This window comes from Zea mays, chromosome 9 (assembly GCF_902167145.1).
Source record: "Zea mays cultivar B73 chromosome 9, Zm-B73-REFERENCE-NAM-5.0, whole genome shotgun sequence".
Lineage (NCBI taxonomy): Eukaryota > Viridiplantae > Streptophyta > Magnoliopsida > Poales > Poaceae > Zea > Zea mays.
In genome coordinates, this window is record NC_050104.1 from 89,059,111 (window position 1) to 89,071,160 (window position 12,050).

The 12,050-nt window shown below is 39.4% G+C and overlaps 1 protein-coding gene across 5 annotated transcripts; it reads left to right on the forward strand.

The window, feature by feature from the left end:
- Positions 1–2,211: 2,211 nt before the first annotated feature.
- On the forward strand, positions 2,212–11,675 carry LOC103638641 (uncharacterized). Of its 5 annotated transcripts, XR_004852700.1 has the most exons (18): positions 2,212–2,803; positions 3,695–3,787; positions 3,917–3,974; positions 4,046–6,274; positions 6,384–6,680; positions 6,756–6,858; positions 6,934–7,617; positions 7,708–7,868; positions 7,946–8,090; positions 8,191–8,441; positions 8,523–8,726; positions 8,807–8,899; positions 8,977–9,075; positions 9,155–9,502; positions 9,621–9,983; positions 10,073–10,309; positions 10,393–10,435; positions 11,331–11,675. XR_004852700.1 is itself a non-coding variant. In XM_008661493.4 (16 exons), exons 6-16 carry the CDS (start codon positions 7,713–7,715, stop codon positions 11,375–11,377), a joined length of 1,986 nt encoding a protein of 661 aa, XP_008659715.1. In that variant the 5' UTR covers positions 2,212–2,803; positions 3,695–6,274; positions 6,384–6,680; positions 6,756–6,852; positions 6,934–7,617; positions 7,708–7,712; the 3' UTR covers positions 11,378–11,675. The 5 variants fall into 5 exon arrangements, 2 of the variants coding, with proteins under 2 accessions (XP_008659715.1, XP_008659713.1); XR_004852701.1 differs by having other exon boundaries at positions 3,917–6,274; positions 6,756–6,852; XR_004852702.1 differs by having other exon boundaries at positions 3,695–6,274; positions 6,756–6,852; positions 9,621–9,723.
- Positions 11,676–12,050: the final 375 nt, after the last annotated feature.

Below are 12,050 nucleotides of genomic sequence, written 5' to 3' on the forward strand. Positions count from 1 at the left end.
AATGGGCACTGAAGGCCTAGCTTCGGCTTCGGCCTGGACTTTGACGTCTTCAGCAATTTTCTTAGTAGGAGCAGGGCTCAAGGCCTTTGTGGTCTCCATGACAGTGTCTAGCATGCTGACCATCCTCCTTATCTTGGGAGTTGCGGCAGGAGCTTTTTGCACTTTCGGCAATTCTGCCTCTGCTGGTAGGCTCAGAATTTCTAGCATTTGCACTGTTTTTTCCACTTTTGGCTCTTCGGCCGAATCATCTTTGGTTTTGGTTGGCCCGACTGTAGGCACCTTCAGCACTACAGTAGACCCTTCAGCGCTCTGAGCGGCGGGAGTGGCTTGTTCTGCTTTGGCAGTAGAGGAGGTCCCCTCACCAAATTCAGGCACTACGGTCGTTTCAATATACCGAGGCCGGTGCATCAAAACCTTCATTTTCTTGCCCTTCGGCACAGCGATGGCGACCGAAGCGGCAGTTTTCCTCTTTTTTCCTTTCTTCAATGGGTAGCTATAGTCAGGATATACGAAGCCAATTGTGTCAAAAACTCTGTTTAATCTTTTCTTGCCCCGACCCCCGAAGGCTGCGGACAAGGCATCATCTTCGGCCTTGGAATATGTCCCAAGCAGCTCGTCGCTGGTAGCTTCAATGCATTTCAACCAGTCATCATTTGGTTCGTCAAACTTCTCTCTAAATCTGAAGGTATATTTCAATCGAATTAAGCCACCTTCACTGGATTCAGCAGTAGTCTCCTTCGGCATTTTCCAGCTATCCACAAGTGGCCACACCCTATAGGCTATGTGCTCTTAGACTATATCTCTTGTGCCAATAAAGGCACAAACATTGCTAAAGGCCTTCTGACATGCTTTGACGTCACCTTCAATAGCCACCTTCGACCTTCGGAGGCCGAAGCGAGACCAGATGGGGGCGCTGTATGATTTCCTTGATATCCTTCCTTTCAATCAGATCATTTTTAACATAAAACCACTCCTCCATACAGGCCCCAGGCCATCTTTTCCGGTATGTTGGCACCAGGTAGCTTGCATTAGAGCGGGCAATGAACCCGTAACAACCGAAGTTGTTGTGATATTGTTATTTGCCGGTAGCCTTCGTCTCGTATAATAGCTCGTGCATATTGCAGAAGCACTTCACGCTCGGCTCCAGCCCCTGGCTCCTTACAGCCCAGACAAACATCCCCATCCTAATTATAGCTTCGGGGGTAATCTGATGAAGAAAGATATGGAATATCTTTAACACTTCAACCACAAATTTGCTCAACGGGAACCGAAGGCCTACCTTCAAGAAGCTTCGGTAAATAACAACTTCATTTTCCTCAGGAGCAGGGGCAGTGTTGTCTCCTCCAACCCTCACAATAGACATGTCACGAAAATATCTCCCTCTCATGGTGTAAATATGACTTTGTTTGATGGTCGATTTTCCGAAGATGGTATGGCTTGGCCGCCAGGGCCGGACCTCAGAATCTTCATCTCCACTCTCCACATCATAACTATCACTGTCATCAGATTCTTCAGACAAACCATCCATTATCTCGTTAGTAATTTTCTCTGTATTCGTCTTTGCCATAGACTCATAAAACCCAGCAATAAAGGGATCCGCAACTTTCTTCTCTTCATACAGCTTCTTCTTCTCAGTTATCTTCTTCTCCTCAGTCATCTTCTTCTCCTCAGTCCTCAGATATGGAGCAAGCACGTCTTTAAACCGAAACTCGAAAATCAGGCGAGAGCTGTTAAGCGAGAATTAAAAATTTGAGAAAATAACGCAAGCAGCAGAAATGGCGTATCAAATGTTGCCGCTGTGGGTTCCTATTTATACGCCTAGCGCTTTGCAAATTGGCGGGCCCCGTTTGTCATTGACTTTCGCTATTCTAGCGAAGGGAAGGTGTTTTTTCGGACCTTCGGCTTAGGGCCTTCGTTCACGTCGCAGTCTGAATTCGTTGTTATACCAAACTAATACTGCGAGGGGCTATTGTTGGGGGCCTTCATCTTCCGAAGGTCCTCAAAAACACAACTAACATGTTTTCCAAGTATAATACACTCACAGGGACCTTCGACCTCCACTATACCACAACACTAAATTGGCGTCTGACAATCATCGCTATAAATACAGTATAAGCATCAAACTGTTAGTCGGTATATGTTAGTCACAGGCTGTCAGTCGCTAATTTTCTATTTCCTAATTAAACATCAGTCGGTATATATACACACACGTAGTGCTGAACAGTAAGTCGGTATAAGTTTTTTTGCATCATTGGATCAGTCGGCATAAAAAGGCTCAGGACTAATTGCCTCCACGCGCTTCACTTGGTCCATTGGTGCGAAAATTTCACAAGCGTGGCCCACCTGAAGCAGGCCAATTCCTAGCTGCCGCCTATTCTTTTACTGAGCCAAACCCTAGATAGTTATTTTCTTCTTCCAATTCCAAATCGTCGCCCTGCCGCCGCCCCGTTCAGCGTCAGCACGAACGCAAGCTGCGACGATCCTCCTTCCCAATTCAAGCCGCCGCCTTGACTGTTTAGCTAGCGTCGTGCGTGCATTCATCCCTTGCCTCTCAGCTCTCATGTGTGCATCCTCTGTCCCAAATCCATCGTGAATCATCTCTCCCCAAGTTGTTGTGGTCAAGCCGCACTCCTCCTCAATTCCAAATCATCGCACTGCTACATCGCACTCCCCAAGTTGTTGTGGTCAAGCCGGCCTCCTCCTCAATTCCAAATCAACGTAAGCTGCTCCAAGGAATTTTTGAAGAGAAGAGACATCGCCTGATTCTCCAAAGACAAGGCAGAGGCAGCAAAGTAGTGCGCAGGTCAGTCCATGTTCTTTCCTTAACGAAGTCTAGTTTGGTTTGTAGGTGAATAGATAATTTCCTATCTATGTTTGTGAATTGTAAACTTGATTAGTGTAAATTGTAGTAAGAATAAATAAAAAATTGTGACTTGGAGCTGCGTATGGCAACTATAGTGCAAATGAGAATTCATAAATGCACAGTTTCAAGTAATGTAGTGCCCAGTTCAACTCCTATGGCATGGGTTTCAGACTAACAAATTAGTAGCAGGATGGGTGGCTGTTCAATTTGAAAAAAAAACACATGGAAAAAACACAGGCGAGGTCAAGTTCACTGAGTCATACCGTGCAGATATTGGCATGCATGGCTTACAAGCTTAAGCAAGCAAACGTGCATGTGTGATTGTACACAACAAGGTCGATGTCATGTCAGGTTTCTTGTGTTCAATTTGGCTATATGAAAAAATCACCCATGTTAAGATAGTTTATGAAATTGGCTATATGAATTGCATAGGTTGCTGACCCTAATTATGACAAATATGGTAAACCACAAGGCAAATAATTATATGTTTAGATATTTCTATCACTTCTAATTGTGTGTTAACATATTTTATTGTTCATATATATTTAAAGCAATGCTATTTTTGTAAACCTATCGATCGAAGACTCGCGCAAGGCACGAGCAAGCTACTAGTAATATGAAATAGCACTTGCCTTCGGAGATCAAGGATTCACAAGATTCTATGTAAACAATAAGGCTGAACCAATTTCATTTTTTTGTTATCAATAAGGCTGAACCAGCTTCTGTTTCTGAAAAAATTGACTAATAGTAATTGGAACCACCATGATGTCTTTGTAGCTTACTATCTCATTTATGTGCACTTATCTAATTTAATCCATTCATACACTGCAGCATTTGAATCTACATTTGATCTAGTGCTACCACAACCTCTTATTTGAATAGAAGGCTAAAGGTGAAAGAACCCGCACAGACTCTTGTGTGACGGTATGATTGTCTTTCTATTCATCGTTTTTCATAACACGTGGATTTGAATATCATATGCATGGACATAAATATAAATATATAAAATTATATGACTATAGTATTTCTTATGATATTTTTTCATTTTGGAAGCTATCTGGTCCCCTATACAAAGGTTGATGGATAAAACATGGATCGATAATGATGCTAGGTACAAAGCATGTTTCACCAAATTGAATGACACACATGGTTAAAATGTCATTTAACATAAAAATATTGTAGGCACAGCAAGGCATATTTGCAAGGAGTGAATGGTTTCTTAGCTTTTGCATTTAGAAATTCAGCAGTAGGAAGTAAGATCTTATGCCCCTGTAGAAAGTGTGTCAACTCATTTTGGAAAGAGGCAAGTGAAGTACGTGAGCACTTGATATGTGATGGGTTTCTTAAAGGGTACATGATATGGAACTTACATGGAGAAGCTAGCTCTTCCGTGAATCATGGGAACTATGACGATGCTGAGGTTATAGAGGAGCCTAAGGAAGATGATGACATATCTGGTTTGCTTAGAGATTTAGCTGCTGGTTTAGATGATAAAGGTGATTTTGAGGACAATAGTTCCATTATTGGGTGTTGTGATGAGCTAGCGGCCATTGAAAAATTGGTAGGAGAAAACAGAAAAGAGTTGTATCCTAATTGCAAGAAATATACACAGCTGCGTTTCCTAGTTAGATTGCTTCACATCAAACTCCTTGGAGGATGGACTGATAGATCTATGAACCTGCTACTAGATCTACTTAATGATGCACTCCCCGAGGGTTCAACATTACCTAAGAGCTTTTATGAAGCTAAGAAATTGGTGAAATCTGTAGGAATTGGATACAATAGTATTCATTCATGTGAAAATGATTGTATTCTTTATTCGAAGGATAATGCAAAATTGAATTCATGTCCAAAATGTAAGGTTTCACGTTGGAAATCAACAAGGAAGAGTCTAGATGGGAAACATATATACAAGGTTCCTAGAAAGGTTCTCCGCTATATTCCAATAACAAGAATGCTCCAAAGGCCATTCATGACCCCTAAAGTAGCAGGTCTAGCAAGATGGCATGATGAACACCGGATAAAAGATGGTTTGCTAAGGCATCCTGCAGATTCACCTTTATGGCGAGACTTTGATAGAAAACATCCAGAGTTTGCAGCAGATAGCCGAAATATTCGTCTAGCATTTGCAACTGATGGCTTTAATCCATTTAGGAGCATGAATGTTAGCTATAGTGTTTGGCCTGGCATTTGTATTCCATATAATTTCCCCCCTTCAATGTGCATGAAGCAATCAAATTTCATCCTTTCTTTGCTGATTCCTGGCTGAAATAGTCCTGATAGTGACATGGATGTCTATTACCAGCCACTTGTAGATGATTTATTAGATATGTTTGTTAATGGAGTTAGAACCTATGATGCTTCAAAGGGTGAGTTTTTTCAGCTGCGAGCTGCAGTAATATGGACTATTACAGATTTCCCTGGCTTAGGATATGCATCTGGATCTGTTACATCAGGTGAAGCAGCATGTCCTGATTGCCATTACTACACGAGTTCACTTAGACTTGGAAATGGTAGCAAGACTTGCTATATGGACCATCGCAGATTTTTGGATGAAAACCACCCATTTAGATTTGATGTTAACAAATTTGGTTGTACTGAGTTTAGGGCAGCACCTACTCCACTATCGGGAGAGGAAATATTGGAGTGCACTAAACATCTTAATCCAATTTTTGGCAAGGACCCATCTGGGAAGAAACCAACAAGCAAGAGACGCAAGAAAGGGGAACCATTAGTCATTTTCAAAAGGAGATCTATTTGGTTCATGCTACCATATTGGAAAGATTTAATGTTGCGACATAATTTTGACTTCATGCACATAGGAAAGAATGTGAGCGAAAGCTTAGTTAATATATTCATGGGCACCGATGGGAAATCAAAGGATAACTTGAATTCTCGGTTCGACCTTCAAGCTTTAGGTATTAGAAGTGATCTTCATCCTATTAAAGTTGAAGACCAATTTTATTTACCACCTGCACCTTACTCAATGAGTCCTGATGAGAGGAAATTATTTTGTCAAGTACTTAAAGGTGTGAAGTTTCCTGAGGGTTATGCATCTGATATACGTCATAATGTACATGTTAATGAGAGAAAGATAATTGGGCTTAAGAGTCATGAGAGCCATATTATTCTACAACACTTGTTGCCGCTTGCATTGAGGAAAATATTACCGGAAATAGTTAGTGCTGGAGTGATTCGTATAAGTAATTTTTTCAAGAAACTTTCATCACCTGTCATTCAAATAAGCGATATGGAAAAGCTTGAGGCTAATATAGCTGAAACCCTGAGCTTTCTTGAGACCGTTTTCGTGCCTTCATTTTTTGATATCATGATACACTTGATGGTACATCTTCCTACCCAAGCAAGGATAGCTGGTCCCGTCCATTTTCGTAGCATGTGGCCCATAGAGAGGTAATTTTTTGATATCATGGTACACTTTATTCATATTGCAGTTTAGTGAAAAATTACTTACACAATATTTTTGTAACATTTTCAACATGCCTATTACTTATGTGAATAGGTATCTAATGAGATTGAAGGGTTCTGTTCATACAAAGAGTCACTGTGAGGGATCAATTATGGAATGGTCTATGTTTACTGAGTGTCTTACATTTTGTGCTCGCTATTTACATGGTGAGACTCAATTGAACCATCAAGTTAGATATGAGTATGACGAAGTATGTACTACAACTCCTTTCTTCCATACCATTGGCCAAGGATTGGCTGGGAAGTGTTTAGTTAATTTAGACCATAAAACATGGCTACAAGCTCATAGATATGTTTTGTTCAACTACGACAATATAACCCCTTACTTGGAGTAAGTTATCTATATCTCTTGTCATCACATGATCGCTTTTCTTTGTATGCTAAAGTGATAAGATGACCTTTGCAGCAAGCATGCTCACTATTTGTCCTCAATTGGTCATCGAAATAAAAGAGATATCAACCGCTTACAGCATGAATCCTTTCATGAGTGGTTTAGGTTGCATGTAAGTGTAAGTATAATTCTTACCAAATGTCTTTTGAGATTATTTTGCACACACATTAATAGTGGCATTTCAATCCCACAGGTAGAGGAAATGCATGGGGAAGCACAAGATGAGATTAAAATTTTAGCTAAATCACCAATGACGGTTGCAAATAAGTATAGTAGCTATAACATGAACGGGTTCAACTTTCACACATCATCATATGATGAGGGTAGACCTATTCAAAATAGTGGGGTTGTTGTGGTTGCGGAGTCAACAATCTTTGACAAGGGCAGCAATGATAACATTATAATAGGAAAGAAAACTTATTTTGGTATTATCAAGGAAATTATTGAACTAAACTATCACCATAAAGGAAATGTGGTCCTCTTCAAATGTGATTGGGTTGACAACCGTGTGCAAGACAAATGGGTCAAAATTGATCGGTTAGGCATCACAACTGTGAACTTTAAGCATTTATTCAATACAGGTGACAAATTATCTGACGAGCCTTTCATTTTAGCATCACAAGCAGTTCAAGTGTACTATGTTCCAGATCCAATTGATACTGAGTGGGCTGCTGTTGTTCACTCTAAACCAAGAGATGTGTTTGAATTGGATACTTTGGATAATGAGCATACCGATTTTGATAATGGTGTATTTGTGCCATTATTTGATCTGAATGCAAATGTAACTGTTGATATTGTTAATGGTGTTGTCCCCACTACTAGAAGAGATATAGATGGTTACTTTGTTGATCCAAAAAAATCTAAAAAAATCTACAAAGTAAGTATTATCTATGCACATGGGTAGCTGCATTATTTTGCTAGTAGTTCATTGACACTGTTTTGTTGTACTCTTTCTTCTTTGTTTTAGGAAATATGGCAAGCGGAAGAAGGGATAAGGATGCCTCCCTTAACGAGTATGAGGAACAACGACTCGCAACCATCGCAGAAAACAAAAGGCGATTGGAAGCTCTTAATATCCCTACTTTGAGCAATATGAAACAACATGGTAGAACTACAAAAAGAACTAAGGTTATGTATATACATTCTCTTCAAATAGGATTTGTTCATTTCAAAACAGTTTTTTACATCATGTTTATTGATTGCAGAGGATTCATAACACTAGTGATGTAGCAACTGAAGGTCACAATCTGCGTGCAAGGCCACAAAAGAATTGTGTTGAAAATGGAAATGAACAAATTAATGAAGACCTTGGTTGTGAATCAATGGGAGATTTCTTATGTGATAACGAAGGTATTGTACCATGTATGATATATATCTTGTTGTGCAAATATGTATCTTGTTATAGCATGTATTGTAGCAAGTTTCTCATATTTTAAATTACATGTAATAGATTCACGCAACAACGCAGAAAAGAAGAGGAAAGGAAGGGGTATCACTAGATTAGATGAAATATTTGCAAGGAAGCCCAGCATGCCTAAAATCAAAGTAGAACTCAATAAATATGGTCAGCCTATTGGGGACAATTGTAGAAGGTTTTCTAGTGCTCTTGGCTGCCATGTGAGAAGGAAATTATCAGTTGGTTGTTCTGACTGGAGACTTGTGGATCCTCAAAAGAAGTATGAGGTGTGGGAAGATATGAAGGTATATCATTATCCTACTTTGATGATTAGTACATTATTACCCACATATACACTAATTGGCTACTTTTGCATGAAAAAATAGAAAATTTATGATATCGATGATGCTGCCTTCGGTTGGTTTATGGATAGCGCCAGAAGGAAATGGAAGGATTTTAAGTCAACATTAAAGCATCAATTTTTTGATGAAAACATATCAGATGCAGACCTAAAGGAAAGACATAAAGGCAGAGTTAATGATGATGATTGGAAGTTTCTCACAGAATATTGGAGGTCATCTGAATCTGAAGTAAGTATAAACTAATATTCCCATTGAGATCACATTATTTGCTCTTCAATAGTTAATTGCACTATGTACCTTGTACTCAGACTCGCTCAGAAATAGCAAAAGATTGTCGTTCAAAGGTGGGAAATCATCACACTTCAGGCAGCAAGAGCTTTGCTTGTTCTGCGCATGAACTAGTATGTGAAACTTTCCATGAACTTTTTAAAACATTAGTTTATAGATATCTCAGTGCTGAAATTTGCAAAACTTGCAGGCTAATAAACTAAGGCGTTCTCCAAGAAGAGATGAGGTCTATATCAAGACACATACAAGAAAAAATGGAGTTCCATCAAGACATGCAGAACCAATTATTGTAAGTTCATTCCTCGAAGAAGAATTGTAGGCTCTAATTCTTGTTGTATATAGTATTGTAACTATTCATCTTTTTTTAGAATAAATTGAAAGCCATAGTTGAAGCCCATCCAGAGTTGAAGCAAAGAACAATTCAAGAGGGCGATGCATTTGCTGTTGCTTGTGGAGAAAAGGAGCCAAGAGGACGTGTTCGTGCTTTGGGTTTAGGACCAACTCCCCAAGATGTTGGTACACCAGGGTTGAAGTGTTACACACCCACAAGACTGCAGATGGAAGGTTTGGCCCGTAAAAAGGCTGAATGTGAGAAAGTAGCTCTTCAACAACGCATAACTGAATTGGAGGAGCAAATGAAAGAGGAAAGGATGGCAAGGGAATTGCAAGATGTGGAACTCATTTCACATAATGGTTCAAATTCACGACAGAATGGGGTAAAGTATTTCAACAACTTAGTTACATTCTAATGGAGTTCAGTTCAATGCTAGTGAAATATATTTGTACCCTATGCAGATTTATTCTTTATGTATTCTCTCTCTTGTATGTTTGTAGAGCCGAAGGTATGAAGAGCATGATGTGGAAGCGCATCATGACGCTCAATTTGTAGAAGATGAAGATTGTGCAGAAAATCACATCAATCATCACTGTGATGATGGTGAGCAACACCATCAAAACGATCCTGTTGGTGCAGCCCCGATAGTGCAACACCATCAAAGCAGTCCTGTTGGTGCAGCCCCAACAGTGCAATGCCTTCAAAACAATCATGTTAGGGCAGCCCCAACAATTCAACGCCATCAAAATAGTCCTATAGGTGCAGTCCCACCAAAGCAGCCTCGACGGTGCATCACTACGAGTTTAGCCCACCCAGTCCCACCAAGGAATGAGGCCCCCTCTCGCATTCAACATGATGAACTTGTATTAGTCTCATCCTTCATGTTTTTAATTATGATTTAATATGGTTCCATAGATTGATTCAATTCTAATAAATTTATTTTTTGCCTTAGGTTGGAAAGGATGTAATATTATATGCCATTATTGGACCTGAGCAACCTGTGGCTAAGGGAACAATTATTTCAACTAATCCTAACACTTTGCTGGGAGGTGTGCCTCTTGGGAAAGAATATTGTGAAGTTATTGTGAACATTGTATTGAAAAGGGATGCCATTTTGCCTTGCCCTTATGGTTATGTAGAGACGATGGCTGATGCTCATCAAATGTCAGTTGCTTGGCTTTATAAGAGGGTAATGAACTACTCTAGTACTTTGCTTCTTCTTTTTGCATATGTGATGAGTGACTAAACAATCTAAAATTGTATTCATGATAGATGAAGATTAGCAAGGCATCAGGATCACCCCAAGGTATTGGAGGTATGCTCAAACTTTCTTTACCTATTACATGAGACTTCATTCCAAGTATTGGATTTTTAGTCAAAATCATAGCACATAGGCAATTAGGCATGAAGACCTACAGAACAAACCACATGTGCACTGTGACTCACTTGTATATATAGTGCATGTATGTTTTCAGCTCTAGCCACAATGTGTAGTGCTTCTATTTGTTGTTTCTTTCTCTCTTTCTCTACAAGCCACATTCTACTATATTAAAGCTGGGCGCATAGCTGCACAGCTAGACTATCCATGTCAACAAAAAAATTTGCAGCCATTGGATCCTTGCTTTACGGTGCCACTCTTTTGCCATAGTGAGCGGACAACAGCAGTGGGCTTTGGATTGGCCTCAAAATGCTCCAGCAGATTGATGTGGCCGTGTGGGGCTTCCTGCTGGCCACTCGCAATACGTTGGCAGGGGCACTATATATTTTATGCAACTTGCCTCTTAGAATGCCTGGAACTGAAGACTGAAGTGCACCATTATCTTAATCGTCTAATAAAGAAGAAAAGTTCAACGATAGCAAGCTTCACATTCTTAGATTTATTTTCCCACTCTCATTGGATGTTTTAAATTTGTACAGCTATTAACTATTTAAATATATCCTTATATATATTTTCCTTCGCTGATTATATATTTATTTTAGAGTGCATGATGTGCTAGTTGTTCATACTCACCCACTTCTGTGATACAATAAGATCATAGATTAAGCACGATAAAAAAAGACCCACACATTTTTTTTGGTAATGTTGCTCTGCATTTTTTGGCCTCGAAGACCAGCATTTTGTTGTTAAAAATGGACATATGGTTGATCTGCTCTGCTTTAGAAATTCATTGTGGATGGCAACTTATTCAAATGTAATCTTTGGATTGCAGGTGGATGGCACTCGAGGCAAGCTGCAGTTGGACAAACAAGAGACTGACATAGCATTTTGTAGACAATGAGTCCTGATTTGTAGCTAAACATGTCATGGCATGCCATGCTATATGTAGGATTTTTTGTTTGAGACTCAGAGATGAATCATTTTGTAGATTGAGTCCTGATTTTGGTTAGCTAAACATGTAACAGCTGCTATCATGAATCCTATTTTGTTGTAGCTAAACTTATAATGGCTGCTATCATGAATTCTATTTTTTTGTTGTAGCTAAACATGTATTGGCTGCTATAATATAACGGTTGTTATGTTGATATATTCAAAGAAAACTATGTTAATCTGCCAATTGTGTTTGATGCTTATGCAGAATAATATATTTATTGTCTATTCATATTTATATATATATATACATATATTAATTAGTTTATATGTTCTGCAACTTACTGACAGTCGTTAAAAGAATTTTTAGCGTCTAATCATTAGTCAGCGTATATCCTAATGAACCGTGCGTCGCTATATCTAAGTCAGTCGGTATATGTTTAATTAGTGCTAGATGATCAGTCGGCAAAAGTTGTTCGTCGCTATAGATTTATCCCGACGGCACTTATAGCGTCGGATACGTGTAGTCGGCATATGTTTTTAGCGACGGATAGTAAGACGCTAAAAGGGCTTTTAGCGACTGACAGTAAGTTGCAGATTTTGGGTTGTGGTGTAGTGCTCG

Excerpts from the sequence above, each read along its gene's own strand:
- LOC103638641 (XM_008661493.4), top strand. The coding sequence starts at position 7,713 with ATGGCAAGCGGAAGAAGGGATAAGGATGCCTCCCTTAACGAGTATGAG. Across the intron at positions 8,442-8,522 it reads AGGTGTGGGAAGATATGAAG|AAAATTTATGATATCGATGA; the intron begins GTATATCATTAT and ends ATGAAAAAATAG. Across the intron at positions 8,727-8,806 it reads GGAGGTCATCTGAATCTGAA|ACTCGCTCAGAAATAGCAAA; the intron begins GTAAGTATAAAC and ends CCTTGTACTCAG.